At 31.8% G+C, this 23,894-nt stretch overlaps 1 protein-coding gene across 1 annotated transcript in view; it reads left to right on the top strand.

Annotated features, from left to right (window-relative positions):
* The first annotated feature begins 578 nt into the window (after positions 1 to 578).
* The window catches only part of LOC119635745, a 119,901-nt gene continuing 96,585 nt past the window's right edge, over positions 579 to 23,894 (top strand). Inside the window, exons 1-2 of the mRNA XM_038030778.1 lie at positions 579 to 621; positions 4,573 to 4,737. Of these exons, the coding sequence (XP_037886706.1) occupies positions 579 to 621; positions 4,573 to 4,737 (208 nt within the window). The remainder of the gene's footprint in view (positions 622 to 4,572; positions 4,738 to 23,894) is intronic.

Genomic DNA, 23,894 nt, shown 5'->3' with positions numbered 1-23,894 from the left:
GGAAACTTGTTCTAAACCGTTTACTAAGCTTGCCAAAAATGACTATTTCCAAGCTGCAATAGTTTCTATGAAAATATTTTGTCATTTGGAGTGTTGAGAGTTGTTGTTGTAAATTTATCTTCGAATTCCGCTAATACGTTTTGGAATCCAATTATTTGGAGAATACATTCCAATACAAGGAAATTTTAATGGGTTCTTAGAGCACGCTTTTTTTGCATAAACTTTTGCAATAACTGCTTAACTGTTTTCACAAAAAAAATATGATTTCAGAAATTGAATACGTTTGTCCAAATCTTTACTCCAACAATGAATAGCTCGTGAAGTGTAAACTGCCAAAGCTTAAATGTTTTAAATTTGCAGCATTTTTGAAACAATGACGAGTCGTCAAAGAAACAAAAGCTTATCTTCTTTTGTGTATTCGGAAATTATTTTTTTTTTTTTAGCCAAAATGTTTATACTTAGCTTGTAGCCTTTCTGCAATTTGTTTTCTTTCGGCATCAAAATAATTTATTTGCCTTTAGCACTCCCGCATTTTGCTGTAGCGTCATAAATAAAAAGTTTTAGCATTGTATGCAGTGATGCATACGGTGGGTTTCAAACAATTTCCTGAACGTTCCAAAGGTAAGTATTTATTTTTCATTATTTCGCGTTAAATCACGTGGTTTTCAGTTAAAGTAGCGCTTGTTTCTCGTTTCTCCCTTTCTTGCTTACAATACTTTAGGTAAAGTTCGTTTTTTTCATCCAACATTTACTTATTATTATAAATGTTTCAAATTCATGCGTTATTATGGCAACTAGTACTAGTATGACAGGAGTGTTTGGACCAAATATTGTTACTATTCTGGATTCGTTGCGTAATACCCAAAGACTTGGGAAGATAGACGGCATTTTTCGGCACATCCGGCTCTTGAATAGTAAATTAACAAAGAAATCAACCTTAACGAATTTGGACCACGTAGGTTGATATTTTTGATTTTGATTGAAGGCCTAACTGATGATGATACTAATTTGACATCAAGATTGTGGAATGGAGCAAACTTGAACCATATGAGTCTATTTCTTGAATTCCTTTCACCATTTCACCAATTTATATATGTAAAATAAACGGCTTTGGTTTTCTTGAAGATGCCCTGCAAGAATGGCTCCGCTACTGCATTTTTGTAAATAATTAAAACAAAAAAAATTTTTCGAACACCTAAACAAATTGCCAAAGAGAATACTTTCCTACGCTAAGAAAGTGATTTCCCCCCTTAAAAATATTAACGCACTTCTTTCTTTTAAAATGTTAACTGTAAAATTATTCACTTTATTTAGTTTTGTTAAAAATCACAGTACACATCACCTTTTGTTCTCCTGTTATATTTTTGTCGATTACCGTTTCCTTCCTCTGACAGATTTTATTTTTCTTTTATTAATTTTAAAGTTTGAAAAATCATAATCCGTTGTAATGCTTTCTTCGCATCCTGCAAACTGCGTCATTAATTGGAAAACAACAATATTCGGAGGAGGCGGAGAAGATTGTGCTCCATTTGAAGCACCAAGTTTATAGCGGTTTTGACTATTCTTGATGAATTTTTATTACATTCAATAAATAAAAGTCATAAAGAAGAAGAAGACGAAAAATATTCTTTGAAATCATATGTTGAATGTCCTGATATAGCGTTAACCTGAGCGCTATGTTAAAAACGTGAGCACTATGTTAAAAATGTGACAGCTATGTTAAGAACAGGAGCATTATAAAGTGCTATTATATCGTTCGTATTTTCAAGAAACACCATTTAAATACGTCTTCCCTATGCGCATTCTCTCTATGAAAAGTAGACTTTCACCACTCTTCATTCAACTTATCTGCAAAAATTTTTGGCGCCAAATTACAAGCTATAAACAGTTTTTATTAGATAAACAAATAAGAACAGTGGGGCAAGACGTACCTTAGATACCTTACACCACTTCGCTTAATTAATAGCACACCAAAAATTATATATTATTTTTATATAAATCCATGATTTTTATGAAAGCTCTCATAGTGGGTGATGCTCAAACGTCAACGTGGTCTAAATTTAGCAAACCTAATTTGACTGTGAAAGATTTTATTATCTTCCTGTTGCTTTCGAAAAGAGAAAGAAAAAGAAAGAAAAAACCACAAGTGATGCTTTGTCGCCATAGAAGGGTTTATCTTATTGAAAGCCCTTTAAGAAGATCTATGGGATGAAAATTCCTTATAATTCATTTACTAAGGGCAAATTTTTTATTAGAAAATATTAATAATTAGACCTTTTTTGGCATTTAAAGTTTTACTTTTCATTATGTGGTGATGGTGGGGGTCCAAGAAATAGATCTACGAGGTGGTCAAAAAAATGCTGTGATCCGATCCACTTTTGGTAGCGTTCGTCCTTGGGCCAAAACATGTTAGTGTACAAAATTTCATTTACACATCTCGAAAATTGACAGGTGTAGGTTGAACAGAAGATTACATGGACAGACATCAGACGGACAGACCTGTTCAAATCGATTCAGATTCATTTTCTCATATAATAAAATCTAAGTATATCTTAAGTCCTTCTGGATGTTGCAAGCGTCCTTACTTAATATGAATATGAGTTTAGATTGTATTCGCCTGCGCTTGCTTGCAATGTCGTAAAATCAGCTGTTTTTACTTTCGTTGTGGGAGCTGTTTTTGAATTATTTTTGGATATTTTTCATGTTCGTCATTGTAACATTTTTCTTGATTATAACCACAGCCTGAATTGTTCATGTGTAATCTTGTTTACTTTAGAGACAAGACTTCCTTCCTGTGATTTTTTGTAACATTACTACATGTCCTTTAACGTACTTATATCTAACGTTTTGTAACATACCGTAAACTGCCGCATAAGAACGTGTACATTTAACATTTGACTCTAATTTTTACTTTTTTGAATGCGAATAACGTGCTTTACTAAATAAGCTTTAAATTAAGTTAAATTGCGCAAGAAACTTTTCAGTACGTGAATTATATTACATCTTATCTTATAAAATACCGTATAATGAATAATCAAAACATTAATTTATATAAATGCAAGTTATCCTTTGCTCTAATATATTTTTTAATAGCAATCATTAAATAATTTCTTCTAATAAAATATTTAACAACAGCGGTGTATAAATAGCGTACAATTTAAGTAAGATGCATAGTAGGCCAGAAGACTGTATCCTGTATTCTGCAGATTATTAATAAATTTTTTACGTGCCAAGACTATCTTTTTTTTTTCCTCGGCTTATATAAATTATGTTTTAAATGTTAGGCTCTCTAATTCTATTGTAACGCAGTTTTTCTCCACTGATAGATCACCAATCCTTTATTTCTGTCAAACAACCGTCACCCGCCATTTTGGTATCTTGACGGTTAAGCATAAATGTTGGAGATAATAAAAACATGACTATTTGTGATCTACTCTTCATCAGATCACTACGCATTCTTATTGAAATAAGGGAGTACAATGCAACGATATAAAGGGGGAATTTTTATTGAAAATTAACTAAAGAAAATATAATTACAATATTTTTAGTCAATTTTGTGGCAAATAAGCAAAGGTAAACGCATAAGAAACTTTATTTATGTATTCTTTTTATTCATTGATCATTTCCATTAGATTGTAATGTAAAAGTTTGCTAACACATTAAAGCCGGGATAAGATCTATTATATTAAAAAAATACCTTTATAAATTACCTTCAAATTGCTCCAATTTTTGGCGCTATGTGATTTCTTCTCTTTTTCTTGCGTTTTATTGGTGGTTTTCGGGTGAATTAACAGCCCTGTCTTAAAGCAAAATTAATATTGGAGAGTTTTGTTGCCAGTTTTGCTTCAAAATACGAAATGTGATACAAAGTGGCAGAAACTATGGCAGGCATACACAAGCACAAATTTTATGATAGTTGAACTATAACAATGCCAGAATAAGGCTGTAGACGCTTATAGACGCTTAAGACGCTAGTCGCCGAAGACAAAACAAAACAATACTTTACGTTATTACTTTTGGGTTACAGTAGATTTCACGTAGTTTTTCTTGATTAATTTTATGAAACATATATAAATATATGTATATATATATATGTATATATATGTATATATATATATCTAAATCTATACATGTTCAAAATCTGTTTTGTGCTATAATAATAAGAACCGTACTAACGCATAGTTAACAATCAACATATTTTCAAAAATTCAAAAACAAAAAATTTTTTTTTTGTTTTAACTGTAAGAACAATACGTTGATCTTATGTGATGTTGGTCGAATGAGTTTGGTGTATATAATGTGTGCAAAGTTTTGTTAATTTTATTATAGAAAACTAAAAAAAAAAAAAATAAAGAAATTATATTATAAGTGAAATTAAAGTAAATTTTTTTTTGCTTTTCCGAAATTATTTAAAAGCCTTTAATTGCAGACAAGCAATTTGTTTATTTACTGAAAGCAACATTTTATAAACACACTCTCGATTTGGCTTTTAATGCTTTTAATATATCGGTTAAGTAAAACATTAAAAAAAAAAAAAAAACTTAATTTCGAGTAAACAGAAAGAATGTTAAGTTATTAATCTGAAAAATCCCTTCAAGTTTACATTTATTTATTGTTACTATCGTTGTAACTTGTTAAATAAGAATCTTAATAATCTCTGGCTGCATTGGAACATCCGAAATCTTCAATCATTGCACTTACCATCTTTTCATTCGATTGCATTAGTTCAAGAAAAAGGTAAGATGTTTTTATTTCAAATAAAATAATAGTTTTTGTAATAAGTGCAAGTAACTGATGTTTTTTCCCTCTGTGGCAATAACGAAGCATAGACTATACTGGAACTAATGATCGAAATAAATTTGTACGAAATGATGGACTTGGACGTCAAAAAGTTATATTATATTTAATTTTTCGCTGGTTGCATTTAAACGTTTAAAAAAAGTTATAGTCGTTACAGATTGTCGACTGAAACCATTCGGTGATAGTGGGATGATAATGATTTACATCTCCTCTATGCCATGCTACTCCATTATCAACAAGTGCATGTTGTCTAAATAGTTTTGCTGTATTAAGAATTTTGTAATTATAAGCTGAAGCCTTAATTAAGGTCTAGGAAGGCAGCTTCACACTCGCATAAGAACGTTAATAACGTATGATAAAGGGATAATTTCATCAGCACCTTTGAGAAAACTTTTTTACAAACACTTGATGTATGAAAACATCGGAAACGTTTATTTGTGCCTCTGAATAAATATTGGATTAGGATGAGCATTGAATTGTCATTATTAATTATGAAGACTGAATTGATTTAATTCAAAATATTTTTATGCAAAATTTACATACATATATATTTAATAAATCGTCACATCATCTTTAGTAATATCAAATTTTAGATCAATGCTTTCATTGCACAAAAATGTTTAAAAAATAAGAAGGAAATTTTCATTCGAAACAGGAGTAATCCGAATAATTTTCAAGATTCAAAGCTTAATTAAAGGGATTTCGAAATATTTTTTACTTAAGAGCGATTCAAAATTCATGTCTGACTGTTATCCTTTCATCAATTAACTTCCGGTGCCCTTAAAGGACCACGATCCATTGAAGATATCGAAACTGAAATTTGTATCTTAGTCGTGGCAGCTATTAAGGCATCGGTGCATCAAGTGCGCCTAAAAGAGTGGGAACCAATTATAAATGCAATTTCTTATAGGTAGCTTCGTTGAAAATGAATATGTATATGAAAGTAGTTAGCATAAGTTAAACTTGACTTTCAAATTGGAAATTTTTTTTTGTCCTCTTTCTTGACAGAATTTTAGTCTTATAACTATTAGTTTGAATAGCAAGTAGAGGATTTTTTTGTAACTTTATATTGAACGTGATTCGGTCATTCAATCATTTTATTGACTTGACCATAAAACAATAACACAAAGCTCTTTAAAATTATGATTATTAATAGCTTGAAAATTTTCTCGTTTATTCGGACTAACTGTGAAAGATCGCCTAATAAGTCCAAATTAATATTTTAAAAACATATGTTAGTCTAAAGATTTTAATGATATTTGTGTTACATTTACATTATGTTTTATTGAAGTTTTAAGATGTTAAATAAAAACTACTTGAATACTTGAACGTTTGATGAATGATTTAGAGTGAATGTAAATGTTATTAATCAACATTTAAAATAATACTCAAATTGTAATCTCATTCATTTAAGCTATCCCATCCTTTGAACCATTTAATGATTATTGATGATCTGATTGAATGCATAAACAATCTAATGAACTTTTTCATTTCAATTCATTTAGGTAAACATTGTGTTTTCTCTTCACTTGATTTTTTGATTTATTAATGAATCGTAGAAAGTGGACACATCTTCACATCTTTTATACATGTGCATAGATTTATATACATTTGTTTAATAGCTGGATTCCTTATAAAATCGTCTCAAATCATATGTCCATTAAAATGTGTGATATTTTGGTCATTAATTGAACACAAAAAAAGCAAAAAAAAAAAAAAATAAATAAAACTTTTAATAAAACATAAAAGTAACAATTGAAATTATTTGCAAAATGGACAAGTAAGAACACTGTAGCCCATTAAATACCCGACATCACCTTATTATTATTATTATTCATATAACGACTATTAGGCCTTATATGGGAAGTGGCGGACCATTTTCAAAAGCGTTCATTCGTGGGCCGGCGCACGGAACTTCATTAAAATATCTGAAAAAATTCGACCAGTAGAAGGAACGTAAGAAAACTGGACAGATGGACAGGCAGGCAAGCTTAAATCGGTATAATAAAAGATGAGTCCATCTCAAGTCCTTCGGGGTATTGCATGCATACGCACAAGATTAATATGCCTTTATGCCACAAGTAGTGTAGGGTATAGGAAAATAAAACAAAAAAATCCACTTCACAAAAAAAAAAAACGTACTTAATTCAAATAAAAAATAAAAAAAATGAACACAACAATACAATATTGTTTTCGACATACATTTACAAAAAGTGGCTACGAAAACAATAAATAAATATTAAGTGAAAATTCATAAGTGCGTATGTAGTGCAAATTGGATTTGTCTTAGCATATACAATGATAAGATCCAGGTGCCGAATACATTCTTATTAAGGGGTAAGATCACAGTAATATCTTAAATATTTATTTTGGACCGAAGTAAAGATAATAAAACAATAATATTGGAGAAGATTATTAAGCATACCGTTAAGTCCTAAAAGAAAGAAAAAGAAATTATTTTTGCAAAATATTAAAAATGGCAACAGTCACGGGTTTCGACGTAAACACTACCCATTTGATTTAAAAGAGGAAAACAAAAAAAAAAAACAAGAAATCGCTTAACGTAGATTCCTATATCCGGAGGATCACTTAAAAATGCTAATTTCTAATTGAGTTATCGGAAATATCCAATGTATTTGTTCAAAGCATATTGTTGTAGAGGATACTTGAAAAAATTCGAATGAAAAAAATGAAAATTGTTTGTGTTAAAAATCCTGTCCAGAGGAGGACGCATCCAAGGTTTCAAATGTCCGTCTATTGCCCAAGAATTAACTTTAAGGCTTCGCAACGGCCTCAATTTTCTTTTCACGTCTCTCTTGAATTTTTTAAAAGATCATATTGTTTTTATTGTTAACCACTAACACTTAAACATCCTTAACTCCTTAAATAAAATAATGATAGTAATAACAAAAAAAAAAAAAAAATCTCTAAAACCCTTTGCTTTCACTTTTATTATTGTAAATTAACAAAAGTTTTCTAGGTCAATATGTCTGGAGCGATATGAATCTCGTAAGAGCTTAAAGAGTGAAAACATTTAGGTGAGATTTATTCAATTCAATATTCGTAGCCTCTCGTCTAATTACTTTCTTTTCATAAAACTTGGCCAATGTAGATATAAAGCATAAGCTTTTCAATCTTTTCAGAGTTCTTTGCAAGAATCGAAATCATATTTGTTCTCTCTCTCTCTCTCTCTCTCTCTCTCTCTTTCTTTCTTTCTTTCTTTCTCTCTCTTTAGTGCACGCGTCTTGCTAATGCCGTACTTGAATTAATTTTTTATTTTTAACGGTTCATACGATCTATTTAAATTTAATATATTTTTTTTTATTATCTATTAATTTTTAAATTTAATGTATTTACTATTAGGTTTAATGGTATATTGTTAGCTTGGATGCACGTCGGCTGCGAGACTGCATTTCTGTATTAGATGTGTACATCCATGGTTTTTTTTCTTCTCTTGTTTATTTATACATGGAGTTTGTTATTCTTTATTTTTATACCCATCGGCAAGGGTTTAGGGGGTATATTCATTTTATCGAAACATTTGCAACGGCCACGACGAAACTTCAGAGATGCCACATCAAATTAGCATCAAATTCTGAAATGATTTAAGCATGTCCGTCCGTCCATCTGGCCATCTATTCGCCTATATAAAGTCTATTGTAAACATTTCCCTGGACGCAAAAATGAAGCTATCGTCTTCAAAGTTGACACAAATATTGGAAGTTCTTGCACGCAAGTTGTTATTGAAAATGGGCCAAATCGCCTTAGCGAACACGCCTACAGTGCCACGTAAATTAAAAATATCTCTGTTTTTCAAAAGGAATAAACTGTACCAGGTAAATGTGCGAAAATTCTTTATGGGCGATGCGATAATACTTATAGGAAAATGGAAACAATCGACCATGCCTACCCAATATTATAGTGTATGAAAGTATCATTCTTTTTCAATATATTTTTAACGCCTCGTAAGGTATATAAATTCTTGGGCAATTTGAAATTCGGAATGCATCTAAGCATGTCTGTCCGTTTGTCTGTCCATCTGTCCGTTCACGCAACTTTGTAATATCTGGGGTAAACAATGCTTACAAACTTGCAAAAGAGTTTGAAAATGATCTAAATTGGTAAACTAAAGGGTACCGCTATAACCCCCATACACCTATGCAACAAAAATTGTGAATAAATTTTGCTTTCCGTGTATTTTGGTTGCTACTCTTATAGTACAAAACATATGCCATATAAATTTCCATTTTTCTTTCGAAAAGAGAAAAAACTAGCCACGCCCAACCAATATAATACAATATGAAAATTTGATATTTTTTCCTTTGTTTTTAAGGTACAAAAAATTCGGTCACGACTGAACACAATTTCCTTACTTGTTTTTTTTGTTTTTCTCTTTTAATGGGGTATAAAAATTACGTCCTAATGTTTAGCATAAGACTTATTTTTAAGAGTTTTCACAAATTATGAATCATTTTGTCGGAATATATTTCTTCCACATGTATGTTCTTGGTGGGGCACTTCTCGCGATAACTAACGCAACCTAATTCTCAGCTGATTAACTTTAAATTTGAAGCATGCAAGATTTCTCTTCGAAAATGTTATTTATTCAGTTATATATAAAACTCACCTAAAATATATTAAGAGTTGAATTCAATTGACTCTTGAAAGTAAATCTTATACTAATCATTATTGAAAACTAATACGAAGTATATAAGGCGAAGTAAAGAAAAAGAGAAAAAAATGATAATAATAATAATTAAATAATAATTCAAAAGAAAAAAAGTTATGAAAAGAAAAAAACGCATATACACAGCTAGCACAGAAGCACATCCGCAACTGGTACAGATCCAACTTGCAAGTGAACCCCTCAGCCATTGCAAACATGCACAAGCTTGACAATCGATGACAGTAAACAGCACCAGTTAGGTGTCGAATCATTGTTAGTTGTTAAGATTGCAAATGAGTTTAAATCCGATATATGGAAATGGCGCGTATCAGGCAAAGTTATTCTGATGAACTTTAAAGAGTCCGATATTGATATTAAGTGATAGACATCATTTAAGATTCTGCGGACAGCTCTTTATTAATGGATTAAACAGCTCATAATTACATGAATATGAATATGAAGTGCCTAGAGAAGCGATTAGGGACATTAAAGTTTATCTCACCAAGTAATGTGGGCGAATCGACAGCATCATTTATTAACTCAATGAAGAAGTGTTTCCTTCCACCAGGAAGGAAACACAACATTTCGACATTTCTCAAGTGGTAGAGAGACAACGGAGCCCCGACCCAAATTCCTAAGGGCAAAAGGCAGGAATTGCTTTTGAACGAATTCAATTGAATCTACATAACACCTATAGGAAGGAGACCATACAATGGAGGCATACTCGGGTATTGGTCTAACTAAGCTCATGTACAGCCTCTTCGCAATGTGAGGATTCGTAAGCTGTTTGGACCGCATCTTAATGAAACTTAGCGCAGACCTAGCTTTACTTAAAGAGAGCTCAATGTGCAAATTCAAACGTAATCTTTGGTTCAATAGAATCCCTTAATCGACGAACGAATCTATATTTTCCAACTTGTACGAATCGATGAAATACTCAATAATGAATGATTTCCTCCTTGAGAAAGAAGGAAAGCTGCTTGCATTTTTTTAGATTTAATTTCATAAAATTTAACAAGCATCATGTCACGAAGCTGATACGATTTCGAGTCCAAGGAGAAGGAAGAAAACAGTTTAAGATCGTCGGCGTACGTTATGATATGACCGAATTTCATCACTGAGGGGAGATCATTAATGTATAGATAGATAGAATTAAAAAGAGGCCCTATTACAACTTGTTGGCCTTACTTGCTATGACAAGTCTTTTATGGGGAGAAGTTTCCTAAATAGGATCTTGTGGTCCAAGCGTAGCATACTAAATTTACATATTTTGTGCAAATTTCATTATAAAATATTGAAAAGTTAATATTGTTACTAGATTTGACAGGAAGTTTCACTTGCAGTGAAAAAAAATTTATATAACGTTGAGGGTAGAGGATTTGAAAAATGGTACCATCCTGTCCACATTTTTCCACAATAATTTAATATGCAAAAATGATATTTTTAATTAATTTTTTGCTGGGAAATATTAATAAAATTTCAAAATATGTTGTTCCATATAGGCTGAATGTATAGATAATCCAATTGGATACAATTTACAATGACATTTGTCATTGGGTTGAAAGATGTTAATCCAAGTGACAAACTTTATCAATATGGAGACACACGGACAAATGTATTTATTTAATCAATTTAAAATATGATTTTAAAGCGATTGGTATAATAAAAGCTGTGACTATCTCAAGCCGTTATGACTGTTGCATATATCCGCACATTACCTTATAGGTCTAGGGTGTGGGTATGGAGTTGATTTTCTATAAAAAAATCCTTTAAAGGGATTGCAGATTGATAGGCAGTCGATTGAAAAATGGAGAGACATTGTCTCGAGCAAACTTTAATTAAAAGTTGGAGTGATTTGAATTTAGTGACTTTATTCGAAAAATCGACATTTTCAAATTGCATAAAGAAGTCGATCGATCGCGTATAATGTCTTTTGAATATCACTCTTGCCATCTTAGGCGACAAGAAACGAAAAAGGCAAACTGATATGATAAAAATGCAGTCTATTTTGCTTGAATGAAAAGACCGCCTTTGCAAGGGACCCTTTTAGCCCATTGGCAGATCTGTCAAATTTCGGATCGATTTTTGGATCGAGTTGAAAATCAACAATAAAATATAATTTTCACAAATAAACAAAGAACATCTGATGTTACAAGCATCTCGGAAGGCCGGGGCGCATAAGTGAAGTGCATCTTAAATGAAGGATTAGCTATTAAATGGATGCGACAAGTGTGTGCACTAAATTTGAGTAGTTTTAGAGTTTCTTTGATTTTAAAAATGTCCGCCGCAAATGGATGAAAGGCCCGACTTATCCGAGCCTATGTAGCTAACATGTGTGCTCGTTGTTATGTTAGCGTGCAAAATAAACATCTACATCTATTCCATGAGACATGTGATTACGACCGATATAATGAAATTAGTATACCCTCATCCGCGATTCAGAGATATAGGAAACATCTGTTCATGTGCCAAGATACGAGTAATAAAAAAATGATATTAAAATAAAAGTCAATAAGTAAAACGAAAATAATTGCTTAATACCTATTTCATAAGATTTTCAAGTGTTTTTTTTTTTTTTTTCATGTGACTAATCTCGCGAAACAATTATTTAATTTTTTGGTTCTGTTAGTGAGACTTGTAAACTGAATAAAAACTTCCGGTCTCTACATGCATTCGAAAAAAGTGTTTGAACATTTTTAAAAAGTGTAATAGAAGAAGATCTATATCTTCATACACATACACACGCACACACACATACACTATATACACACACCCACGCACGAGCGCGTGTTTCTTTGGCTTGTTTCAATAAATAGTTCATAAAGTTGATTTCAAAATGAAATTTCCTCCGCGTTCGGTTACATTCCGCAACATGCAAAGCATTCCGCTTCCATTAAACGTTATGTGCTCCTTTGTTCGTTCGGGTCATTGCAAGTTTAGATTTTTCAAAAGAAAAATCCTATTATTCAAATGAAATAACTAAGTCCATAAGCCAGCATAAAAGCACAGTCTACGCTGCCTGCAGCTTAACTTAAAAGCAATGGACCTTTTCGAAGAGAAAAACCTTACGTTACGCATAGAAAAACATTAGGCAAAACATATGATGACTCTTTTTTTACGTTCACTCTCAACGATTGGGCTTAAACTAATTTCGTCATTATGTTTATAGTCAGCATTAAATACAGACTTTCTGTCTTATTCTATCGCATACTACTTATAATAAGAGCAAATTAAGTTTGTATGGATACGGTAATGCAATAGCTCGAATTAGTTGTATTAGATCGACCTTTGATTATACGAATTGTTTTTGAAACATTCTCTCAATTGATTTAAACACTCTCGCTGTCCCTCTGAATTTTGACCATGTATTATTCTGTTTAATCTATATTGCGAAATTTCCGATATATATATATATATTTGGATTTTGGTCCAAGGCTGAACGCAATATATAATGGAAAAATCTTTCATCTTTAATATTTTTGGATAAAGATCACGAGAAAGTAGTATATATACGGATTCGATGAGATCGTTGTTTGAGATCCTTTCCGCGGAAAAAAAAAAGTAACATGAGAGCAAAAACTAATTTTTGTAATGAAAATTAGTTCAAATTAGTGATTTATTATATAAATATAAATTATATATAGGATCGCTCCCATATAAGGCGGCTTATGAAAAGTAATCCATTCTGGAGAGATAAGTATTAAATTTTTGGCCTTTTATAACGAAGATAGTCGATAAGTTGTCCGACACATAGAGTAAAGTTTTAAGCTCATCCTTATGTAAGGATTTTCATGGAAAGTAAGTTATTCGATATTTTATGGTAAGAGTAAGTAAAAAATTGTATTAAGTAAAGTGATGTAGAGCGTACAAGGACTGGTACAGTGTGCGTGTAACATTTTAACTGGGTTTTATTCGGCCCATCTGTGCACATTGAAATTCTAATAATTCTCCTATGAGAGGCATATAAGTGGAACTTTACTTATATTGTCTTCAGTCCGCTTTACCTGGTATCACGTAATTTAATAGACTTTAACAAGGTGTCTGTGATATATCGGTACGAAGCTATGTAGACTTCATTCGGCTGTTGACCTCCGTAAGGGCTGACAAATATTTCTGATTAATTTCTAACAATTAAGCTTGAAAATGACGTAAATGCTTTCATTAATGAAAAGATTGAGACAAACTTCAAAGTATATCTCATTGGTGGCAGGTTTAAATATAAATATACCTATGCAGAGCATATTTGAATGTGTATGCGTAATTAGCAAAATATTTCAATGGTATTAGAATGTATGTACATGTCTTTGCATTTAAATGATGGATGGCCTATAATCGTCCCAAAATGAATTTCGAAGCACAAGAGTGTAAGAGGGTGTTGTGCCACATTGCACACGCGTAAAACTCTGAGACTTGTGCATGGACTTATGTGAATATGAATTATTATTTTTTTTTTTTAATTTACAAACATTTGAAAGGCATACCTGTACCAAGCATGTGAGTTAATGCGGTCTGGAGGTTTGAGAAGAACTCGTTTGGAGAATTAACAAAAATTTGTAAACTTACTGAGCCAATAATTACTTAATAAATTTGCTCAAGACAAATGTTGCTTTCTTTCTCGTTTTCACGTCTTCACATTCTGACATCGCACCCGGAGGAAACGATGATAATAAAGCCGTTCGTTTCGTTTGTAATAACTTTCATTAATCTCTTCTAGCATTTCTGGCAATAATTTATCACCTCATTGTGAGTTTAATTATGTGCGATAGACTTGCACTTAACCTATTTTTACGATCATAAAAGGCAAAAAGTTAACTGTTAACTTTAATTCGATATACGATATTTGCGGTAGATTCGTTAACAATATTGGTTAAAAGACTTCTTTAACTTGAAGATTTTTGAAAGGAAGAGGACATCAAAGGAAAACTATTGGTCTAATCTCTGAATCGTGGACAGAGTAATATGACATTTTCTCTTGTTCTCTCATTGAGAATTTATTTCTATTATACTAATTTGTTTGTTTGCCAGCAACAATAGAGACAATTCTCCTCCTTTCATATTCAAACAACTTTGTCATCAGTAACATGCAGTAATTTATTTACACTATTAGCATATGTGTATGTCTGTGTCTGTTTTATCGTATATTACACATAGAAGTATGGATATATATATATAAGAATATATGTTTATATTGTGGATACAAATATAAGAGTAAAGCCATCAAGATATTATGCCAGAGTTTCTTAATTTACATTATGCATCTCTGAAACTGAACGAATCGCTCTTAAGAATCTCTTAAAGGTAAAGCAAATTTTAGATATTTACTATTCAACGGCCTCCGCATAATAGAATTAATTTGTTTTTGCGAACAGGCAGTGGTAGATAAGTCGCTTAACCGCATACTGAAGGCATCATTTCAAGGCAACTCCTTCGAGAAAAAACCAAATTAAAACTTTACAGTCGTTCATCAATTTCGGTCATAAATTCCTTACGCACATGGAAAAGGGATTCGAAAAACGTGCACAAATACTCTGAACTGATCATAATACATTTATACACTAAGTCAATCCTTTATACCAATTTTCGTTGTACTATAAAATACTAAAGGCTGGACTTTCTTATTATATTAAGGCTCTTTTTTTTTTGTAAGAAGTTTTATATCGTAAGGCATACCATTGCTTTCAAATTCTCTATATCGAAATCATATTTTCGAACGAATTTTGTGGAGAAATGTTCAAAACGTAGAAGGTTTTATTTATGTAACATGACATTTTCAAAGCAGGATTTTGGTTAGGACGAGCGGTTGTAAGAACACTCCAATCTGATTCATTTTCGATAATGTTCGTCCTTGGGTCAAATCGTATGAGTGTCACAAATTTGAACAAAATATCACGAAACGTATGAATAGAGGTCAGGCAGCTAGATACACGGACAGACAGGCATAGATTGGTTTAGGAAATGATTCCGAATTCATTGGCATAATAAAGGGTGGATCTTCAGTTAGATTGTCAAATAGGTAGACAGACAAACAAACGGACAGACAAGCAATGAGTCTAATCTCGAGCTCTGCTTTGTGTTGTAGCAAATCACGTAAGCTTACCAAGCGCTTACCATAAGTGATGTAAGGCATGAAATTGATTTTAAGATAGAAGCCGTGCGCAAATGTTTTCTTAACCTAATCTGCGTACAAGTTAAACTGTTAAACGACGCCACCTCCGCTCTAATCGAATCGAACAATTGCATATAAATAATAAAATTTCTTAATAAAAGATAATGCATTAGATTGTTTAACTTACTATAGTATAGACGTTTCGAAATATTCGATCTTTTGATATATGCAACAAACACGCATTAGATATCTCGATCAGGGTGAGGTCAGAATGGATTTTACAGGTCTACCATTTCATGTTCTCCTGTTAATTGTGGCGGCTGAAAGCGAGAATGAAGTTCTTTGTCTAAAATATTTTGTTCGTTTCTTCTTTTTTTTTTTTTTCTTTTTCTTTTTCTTGGAAGACTTTTGCGCTTTCGAATTTTCGTTACAAACTTTGAGAACCCACGGCGCAGCAATTGAGAACTTTTTCACTATGCACATAACTTTATAAGAATAGGGGTGTTATTAGAGTTTCTTTTTTCTCTCTCTCTCTCTCTTTCTTTACTTTGCTTTCTTCTTGGTATTGTTCACTTTTTGCCCTATATATATATAAGCTTAAGCAGTTTATTGCAAACAAGAAAAGTTGCTTTCAATTCGGTGCGAAATTTGAATACCTACACTACCTAAGGCAAGTAAATGTAAGAGAATTTCTACGAATATTTCATTAATTATGTGCAAAACGAATTTTCTTAATCTTAAATAAAATATTCTTTATTAGTTGTTGTAAATGTCGGGTAAAATTTAATCCGCTTAAGCATACTAATAGTACATACAAAGAGAGGTTGAGAGAAAGAGAGACAGCCTTAGCGTTTTTCACAACACTCGATCACACGAATGGACCTAGAGGAGACCCATAACTCACAACTAATGCTAGTTAAGGTGTTATTCAACACCTTAATGTGTACAGTAAAAGTTAATTATTCGCGGTTTCCTTAGTTGCGGGTTAAAAAAATGCGATACAATTCCTCTATTCGCGGCTATAAATTTCTTTATTCGCGGATTCGAATAAGTACATAAATAAGAATAAAAGGATTCTAATAGGTATTCGCGCCACATATACCCCGCGAATAAGGAACTTTTACTGTATTAAGTAATTCTACTCCGATCATTACAAGTGAAACAAGAAACTTAATACACTTTCAATTTCCATTGGTGGCACTATAATGAAACACAGCCTTTAATTTGTTTAAAATTTACGTTCTTTTCTACAAAAGCTGGTTATTTTTATTTATTTTTTTTTTTATATTATTCTGTGCCTTTTGTAGATCGAGTGTGTAATTTTTTTTGTCATAATACTCGTTAGTGGGTAAATCCTGCAGTATATTAAGGTCGTTGCTTATATATGTGCAATTCTATTCACAGAATAAGAAGGAGATTATATATTTATTTTACAATTCCATAAGCAGTAATATGCTATAGGGAGGTAGGTTATGTTATGTTATAGCAACTTTTTAAATCAGACAGACATGAATACGAGAACTAATTACATTGAGGGGATTAAAGAAAACCTTTTTCGTATTTTTCTTTAAATTAAGCTTAGTTTCGCATCTTATTTCGCAAAGTTTAAGATATGAAGGAGAATACAAGAAAAAAACAAAAAAAAGAAAAACAAGTAAAAACACTCTAGCGTACTACTGCTGCCCCAAACACCAACCTACAATTACTTACATAATAATTTTTCACAATAAGGCGTTATATGAAAAGTGATCGAAAAAGTTGTTCGATGCGAATCATTTTCGATGGGCGTTCGTTCTTAGGCGTCAGTGTATCGAAATTCATCTAAATATTGCAAAAATTACGATATATAGGTTGAACGTAAGGAAACAAGGCGATCAGACGGACAGACGAAAAGATAAGCTTAAATCGATTTCGAAAGTGTTTGTAAATTGAGCGATTCTCCTGGGCATTTGAATATATTTATACGAACTTAATATACTCTAATGAACGTAAGAAAATAAGGCGAATAGAAGGACAGACGGAGAGACAAACTTAAATTGAAAGCATTTCTGAAGTGAGCGGTTCTCCTGGGCGTTGCGTACATCCATGCAAACTTAATATACTCTTGTAGTACAAGCGATGTAGGAGAAGAGAAAACGAAATATGTCTTAAATTCATATAAAAGTCCGAGATATATATATATACGTTCAGCTAAAAAGAAAAATCAAAATAATATTTACATAGCTTTCAAAAATGAAATTTGGATGTAACTTTAAAAGCGTTATATAACCGTTTATTTATCGTATCGTCTTGGGATTCAATTCTATATCAGTTTATTAAATATTAGTGTTTTCTCTATTCCACAGTCGAACTTGGGCACATTATCTATCCTTTTAAAAGCAGTTGCACAACAAACTACATTGCGTGTACATATATGAATTGTCGTCATCAATTCTTAATATATATGTATATATGTATGTATGTTTGTATGTATGTATGTATGTATGTATGTATGTATGCATGCATGTATAATTTAAACACGCTTATTACAATTACATACTTACAGATATATAACATATTTAAATTTCTATCAGACATAGAAAACAAGCATTGTTGATATAAAGAATGTTTCGTATTCTGTTCCTTTGTTTTGTATTTAATATTATCCTTGTTCTTGGCAAAAATTCTTTGCAATTTAAATTGACAATCGGTATAAATGTTAAATTTCGAATGAAAACGCTTATATCCGTAGATAAGTATTCAAATTAAAAAGGTTAAAGGTTAATCAAATAATGCAAAGACTGTAATAAATTAAATTCCAAACGGAACACGATAGTCCCCCATAAAAATGACATCCCAGTACTATTTCAATTCAAAATACATTCGTTCAATGAATATGATGCAATTAAATATTGACACTTAAGTACAAGTTAAACGACATGTGCAAGTGTGCACGAATCAAGCCCTTTCATTTCCTCGATTTGTTTTTCCTCTTTATTTTTTTTTTTTTTTTTTTTTTTTTTTTTTTTTTTTTTTTTTTTTTTTAGTTTCTTTAATACACAAATTTAACATATATGCTTCCGTTCTTGTTGATAAGGACATTTGTCAATTGTGCCTGTGTCATATATCAAAGCTTCGAACAAATCAAGCCTCAGACAGAAATTTATGCGTTGTCAGCTAACGGCTGCTCAGATAGACATTTATCGGAAGTGAATTTATGATCCAACTAACTCTCATCGATAGTTAATAAATTATCCAAAATATCATCGCATTCGAAGCCATACCTGGTCCAAAATCAATTAAGTGCCATTAACGCTTTTCCTTCATTTCATATCAAACAGCAACATGTTTTAAGTGCAGACGTTTGCTTGGAAACTCCTGCCCATAAAGACAAATCGAGTGAGCACAGCTATCCGGAAAAATTTTCGGTTTAATTCATATTCCTTTCGCTGGATGCGTTACAGTCGCCCTGATCATTCAACTTGTAGTAAAATTGCCCTTCCTATGTCCATATAAGAGAAGGAAATCATTCATTCAAAACTATTTACATATTTACAAAGCATAGATTTGAAGGCTGTCGGGCACATCAGATTTTTGGCCCCGCGACCATTGAGCTGTTAATCGCGATCTTTTGTCTACTCAGCGGATAAGCAAAAATATGACAATATTTTTACTACGTATTTACTTCGCCTATATTAAAAGATTGATTTAAGAATCCAGAGTGAATACCAAAAATGTGCGAGCGAACTTCGTGTGGGTGCAGTTCACGCCTCACCCCACGCATATAATGCATTTTCTTTAAAGACTTCAAGGCGATTGGAGCGAACACAAGAATCTACCGGTGATCTCAAGTAAATCTTATTTAATCTATATTCATATTTACATTGATATATATATATATACTGATATTTACCTTGGAATACATAATGATATTAATATTGATATATGCATTAATATTGATATTAATATTTATATATTGATGCGATAAGTATTATGTCACAAAATTTATAGGGGAACAAAAAACTGTTCTCATCCGAAACGAATTTCTCAACATTTATTTCGTATACCAAAATGTAATAATATTTTCCACCGATTTTTCTCGCGAAATATTTAAAAAACAAAAATCTCTTTTTTCATATAGTTTTAGCAAAATAGGGCCTTAGTTCGATTGATTAAAAAACGATTCGTTCTCAGTTTTGGAAGAAAACATGTTTGTGTACGAAATTTTATTAAAATCACTTAATTAACGCAACAAGTGCACGGTGCTGAGTGCACATACCGTAGCACAGTCGACGAGCAGTTTACTCGTTTCAAGAATGATTGTGGTTGCGGAGATGGCTGCGTAGATAATGGCCAAGATATTGGCGAATCCTAATCTTTCAACTTTCAAGGCGAACACGCATGTAAACGCTACTCTACAATTTTGCTTACATATGTATGTCTGTTGGGTAGCTGTTGAAAAAAACAAAAAAGAAAAAATAATCGAAATATGCGATAATCGGCGCCAAAACGAGCCATCAATGTTGCGAGTAAAGTCAGTCACCTTAAACGGTGAGTAGACATTTGGAATTTCGGTCTCCGCAAGATCTTTCCGTCTTTCATTACAAAATAAGGATACTATATATAAGCTCATCAATGGATTCATTTCAAGCAATTTTTTTTATCAAAAATTTACGCTCAGTTTTAATATCCATTCGATGAAATATCTTGTGTGCTTAAGCTATTCGAATAAATGGCTCTGCTTGCACCGATATTCTCAAGTATGTCTCTCTAGATTCGTTGACCATGCAAATCGTTGCTTCAAGAGTTTAAAAAGGGGACTTGGAGTTTTGAATTTGGACAAATTCCGCTTCCTTTGGAATGCTTCTTTTTAGATTCAAAAAACTGAAATATTTCGTACTTTACTCTTAAGTGACATTCGCTTCGCTCTACGTTCGAATGTGTTTGCGGTATTAATCAATTGATGTAAATTTCTATAGTTCATCGAACGGCATATATAGATGATAACTAAGCGTTAGTTTGTTTGAATGTGCATTTTATTATTAAAATCCTTTTAAAGTCATGGCATGCAAATGTTATAATTAATTTAACGATGACACCAATTATTGTTTATAAATATGTAAAGACTTGGGATGTTTATAATGCGTCCTAATAGATAATCTATAGTTGCTGACCACTTGACTTCCTTCAGCCCATCATAATTTTCATGTTTTCATGCCAACTTTATTATTATAAAAATTTAATTGTCAATTAGTCATTTTCACTGAACGCATATCTCGTATATAATTGTATTATAGTAGCAGTAGTAGTAGAAGTAATAGTAGTAGTAGTAGTAGTAGTAGTAGTAGTAGTAGTAGTAGTAGTGGTCATAAACGCTTTTTGATAGTCAAGTATTTGATATGCAGCACCGACTTATCACGGATTTCGTATCGATTAGGACGGAGATCATGTGAATTCTGACATCGTCTTTCTCTCTCTCTCTCTCTCTCTCTCTCTCTCTCTCTCTCTCTTTCACTCTCTCTCTCTCCCACCCCTTCTGCACATTTTCTTGAACAAGAGAGTTTATTATCACATTTTTTATTATATTTTTCATTCTGTTTGCAGTTTAAGTCAAAGGGTAAGAATTTTAAAGAATTTTAATTAGTTCTCGGTCCGATACTAATAGACCAACAAATGTAATTGGTGATGATCGTTCGAATGCCTGACTTTCCATTCGATTTATTTAGCATTCTGTTGTTATTGGCTTCTAGTCTTTCTAAATATTACAGTGGATATATTATAATTGGCATTTATCACTTTATGACTTATGATAAAATGGAATCAGAGACATTTACTTAGTGGCGTTGGATTGAGAAATTAATTTTTTCCTTTGCTAAATTTTGTTCAAAAATTACAATTATTTATGATCATGTCATGTTTGTAAGTTCATTAAGACTTTCTAAGCTCTACATCGCTATTATTCATCTTCTTAAGAAAACATTTTTCGCGTATTACGAGCAAAAAAAAAAAAACAACAATTTTTAATGTCTCGCAAAAATTGTAATTGGATGTGAAAATTTTAAATGCCATAGATCCAATTTGTCTTATAAAAAATAAACGCTTGTGGGGTAATAAGGTCGATCTAGTTTCTAGTTTATTTTATAATCTAAATTGTAATTTGTTAAACAACCTACTGAGATAAGCTTGCATAGCACAGATTTACTTTCCACACTCCCCCGCATGTATGCACTCGTGGAAAATTAGACCTTTCATCGCAACAAGATTTACTTGTTGACAGAACATGTTATGGCAAAGACAATCAAAAGAATGATATTCATTAAAGTGGTATCGAGTACTTAATGGACGGCCTTGTCTGATTATAATCTTTACTCTTGTTTATACTCTACTCTATTGGCTGATAAGGTTAAATTAAGTTTGCGAGGTTGTGTGCAACATCGAAAAAACTTTCAGTCCGATGCACATTTTTAAATCGATTTAAGCACAATTGTGTTCGTCCATCTGTCCATGCATTACATTGTTCAAGCATTTTTATGACTGCCTCCCAAAAAGTCATATAAATCAAATTTTTTAATAATTCTCTACGCAAATCGGTAAATAGTAGTAATTTGACATACACAGTCAATGTGGTATATTTGAACAGTCTCCAACGATTCTTTGCACTCCCTTCAAAATAAACGTTATTACAAAAGCTGGACTTTTGTTTTGGAACAAGATATGATTTCTAGTATTTTGTAATAAAAATTGATTCAAAATAATAACTTTTACATATACATATATTACCAAAAATTTTCACCATATAAATCGATTCGTTGAACTTAGTCCCGTATAGGAATTCTCAGTGAAAGTAAGCCGTAGCTTTTCAATAATCGTCTTTTCACAAATAAATTTGAGTTGTTTGGTTGCAGTTACAGTCTCTTCTTTCTTCGAAGTCTTCCCATATACAATTTCTCCAAAAAATATGTCTTTGCATGGAAAAAAGGATACGTTTTTGAATAGGTTATGACAAAATGATGCAAAGGAAGAGTACATTTGAACCACCAACAATACACCCTTTAGGCGACCAAGTGATGTAGGCTATTTAAATGTCGGCTATGCCCAAATAAAACTCTTTTTTTCTTTTTTTTTTTGAACTTGAAAAATGTTGATGTGTGTCTTTTCACTTAAACATTGAAACATTCATGGAATCATTTACTAAAACTTCTATACTAGTATTTTTTATATATAGGAAGGATTAAATAAAACCAATGCGTATATCACACTTTTCAATTGTCATTAGAAGATGTTGAGATTACAAAAGATCAATAAATTATTTACGCAAATATATATACATATGCGTGCATACGTATAAGCTTTTGCTTATTTATTGTATTCGTTGGGAAACTACTTTGTTACATATATACCTTTGAAGAAGTCTTGAATAGCTGGGATGTTTGTGTAGGGATCCTATAAAATTTAGCATATAACGCGCACAAATATATACGCACTTACATACTCGTAGAAATTGTGTATTGCTTTACATAATGCTATCGTCTTATCTTGTGGGGGAGTTCGTCACAATAATGCCTTAGCGATAGCTTTGGTGTTATGTTAACACATTTGCTAACAATTGTTATACTGATATCATCATTTTCTGTCACTGCACTTTTTATATTTTTTTACTCATTCCTCCTTCTATTCCTTCGTAAACAGCTTAATTTAAATATCAATACAAATGCTTTACATATATCTTATTACGCGCGCACACACACACACACACACGCATATACATATATGTACGTATACATTGTTATTGTGAATTTCTTGAAGTGACGCTATGTATAACTGAATCGAAGAAGCACCGTATATATATATATCTTATAGATATCGAGGAACTTTCACAATCACTCTTATACCGTTTAAGCGGTTAGAGCTGTTGATTTTGCTTACCATTGCTTCTATGTCGTCGAATTGTTATGTTTGATATATAAAAAAAAAAATAAAAAAACTAAAAAAACACAAGTGCAAGTGTGCGCTTGTGTTTACATGTGTGGGTGGATGTATGTATGATTTTACATGTGCAATCACTTTTCTCTTATCTGTAGTTGTTATATTTGTGGATTTATTTGTCTTTCCCTTTATCCTTTTTCAGATGTTGTCACAACGTTTTTCTAATTTATTCGATAATCGTTTACATTTCCCTTTGTTTTTTTTTTTTTTTTTTTTTTTTTTTTTTCTTTCCTGGAGTGTTGTTCGTTATTTAGATATCTCTTGAATGATACGTGACAGACATTACAAGTATATCACATAACCCAGTATATCCTTCATATTGTTTTAACATATGGACGCCTTTATTCATATTATAAA

The sequence above is a fragment of the Glossina fuscipes genome, unplaced genomic scaffold, assembly GCF_014805625.2.
Source record: "Glossina fuscipes isolate IAEA_lab_2018 unplaced genomic scaffold, Yale_Gfus_2 0, whole genome shotgun sequence".
Taxonomy (NCBI): domain Eukaryota; kingdom Metazoa; phylum Arthropoda; class Insecta; order Diptera; family Glossinidae; genus Glossina; species Glossina fuscipes.
This window is presented reverse-complemented; position numbering and strand designations above follow the sequence as displayed.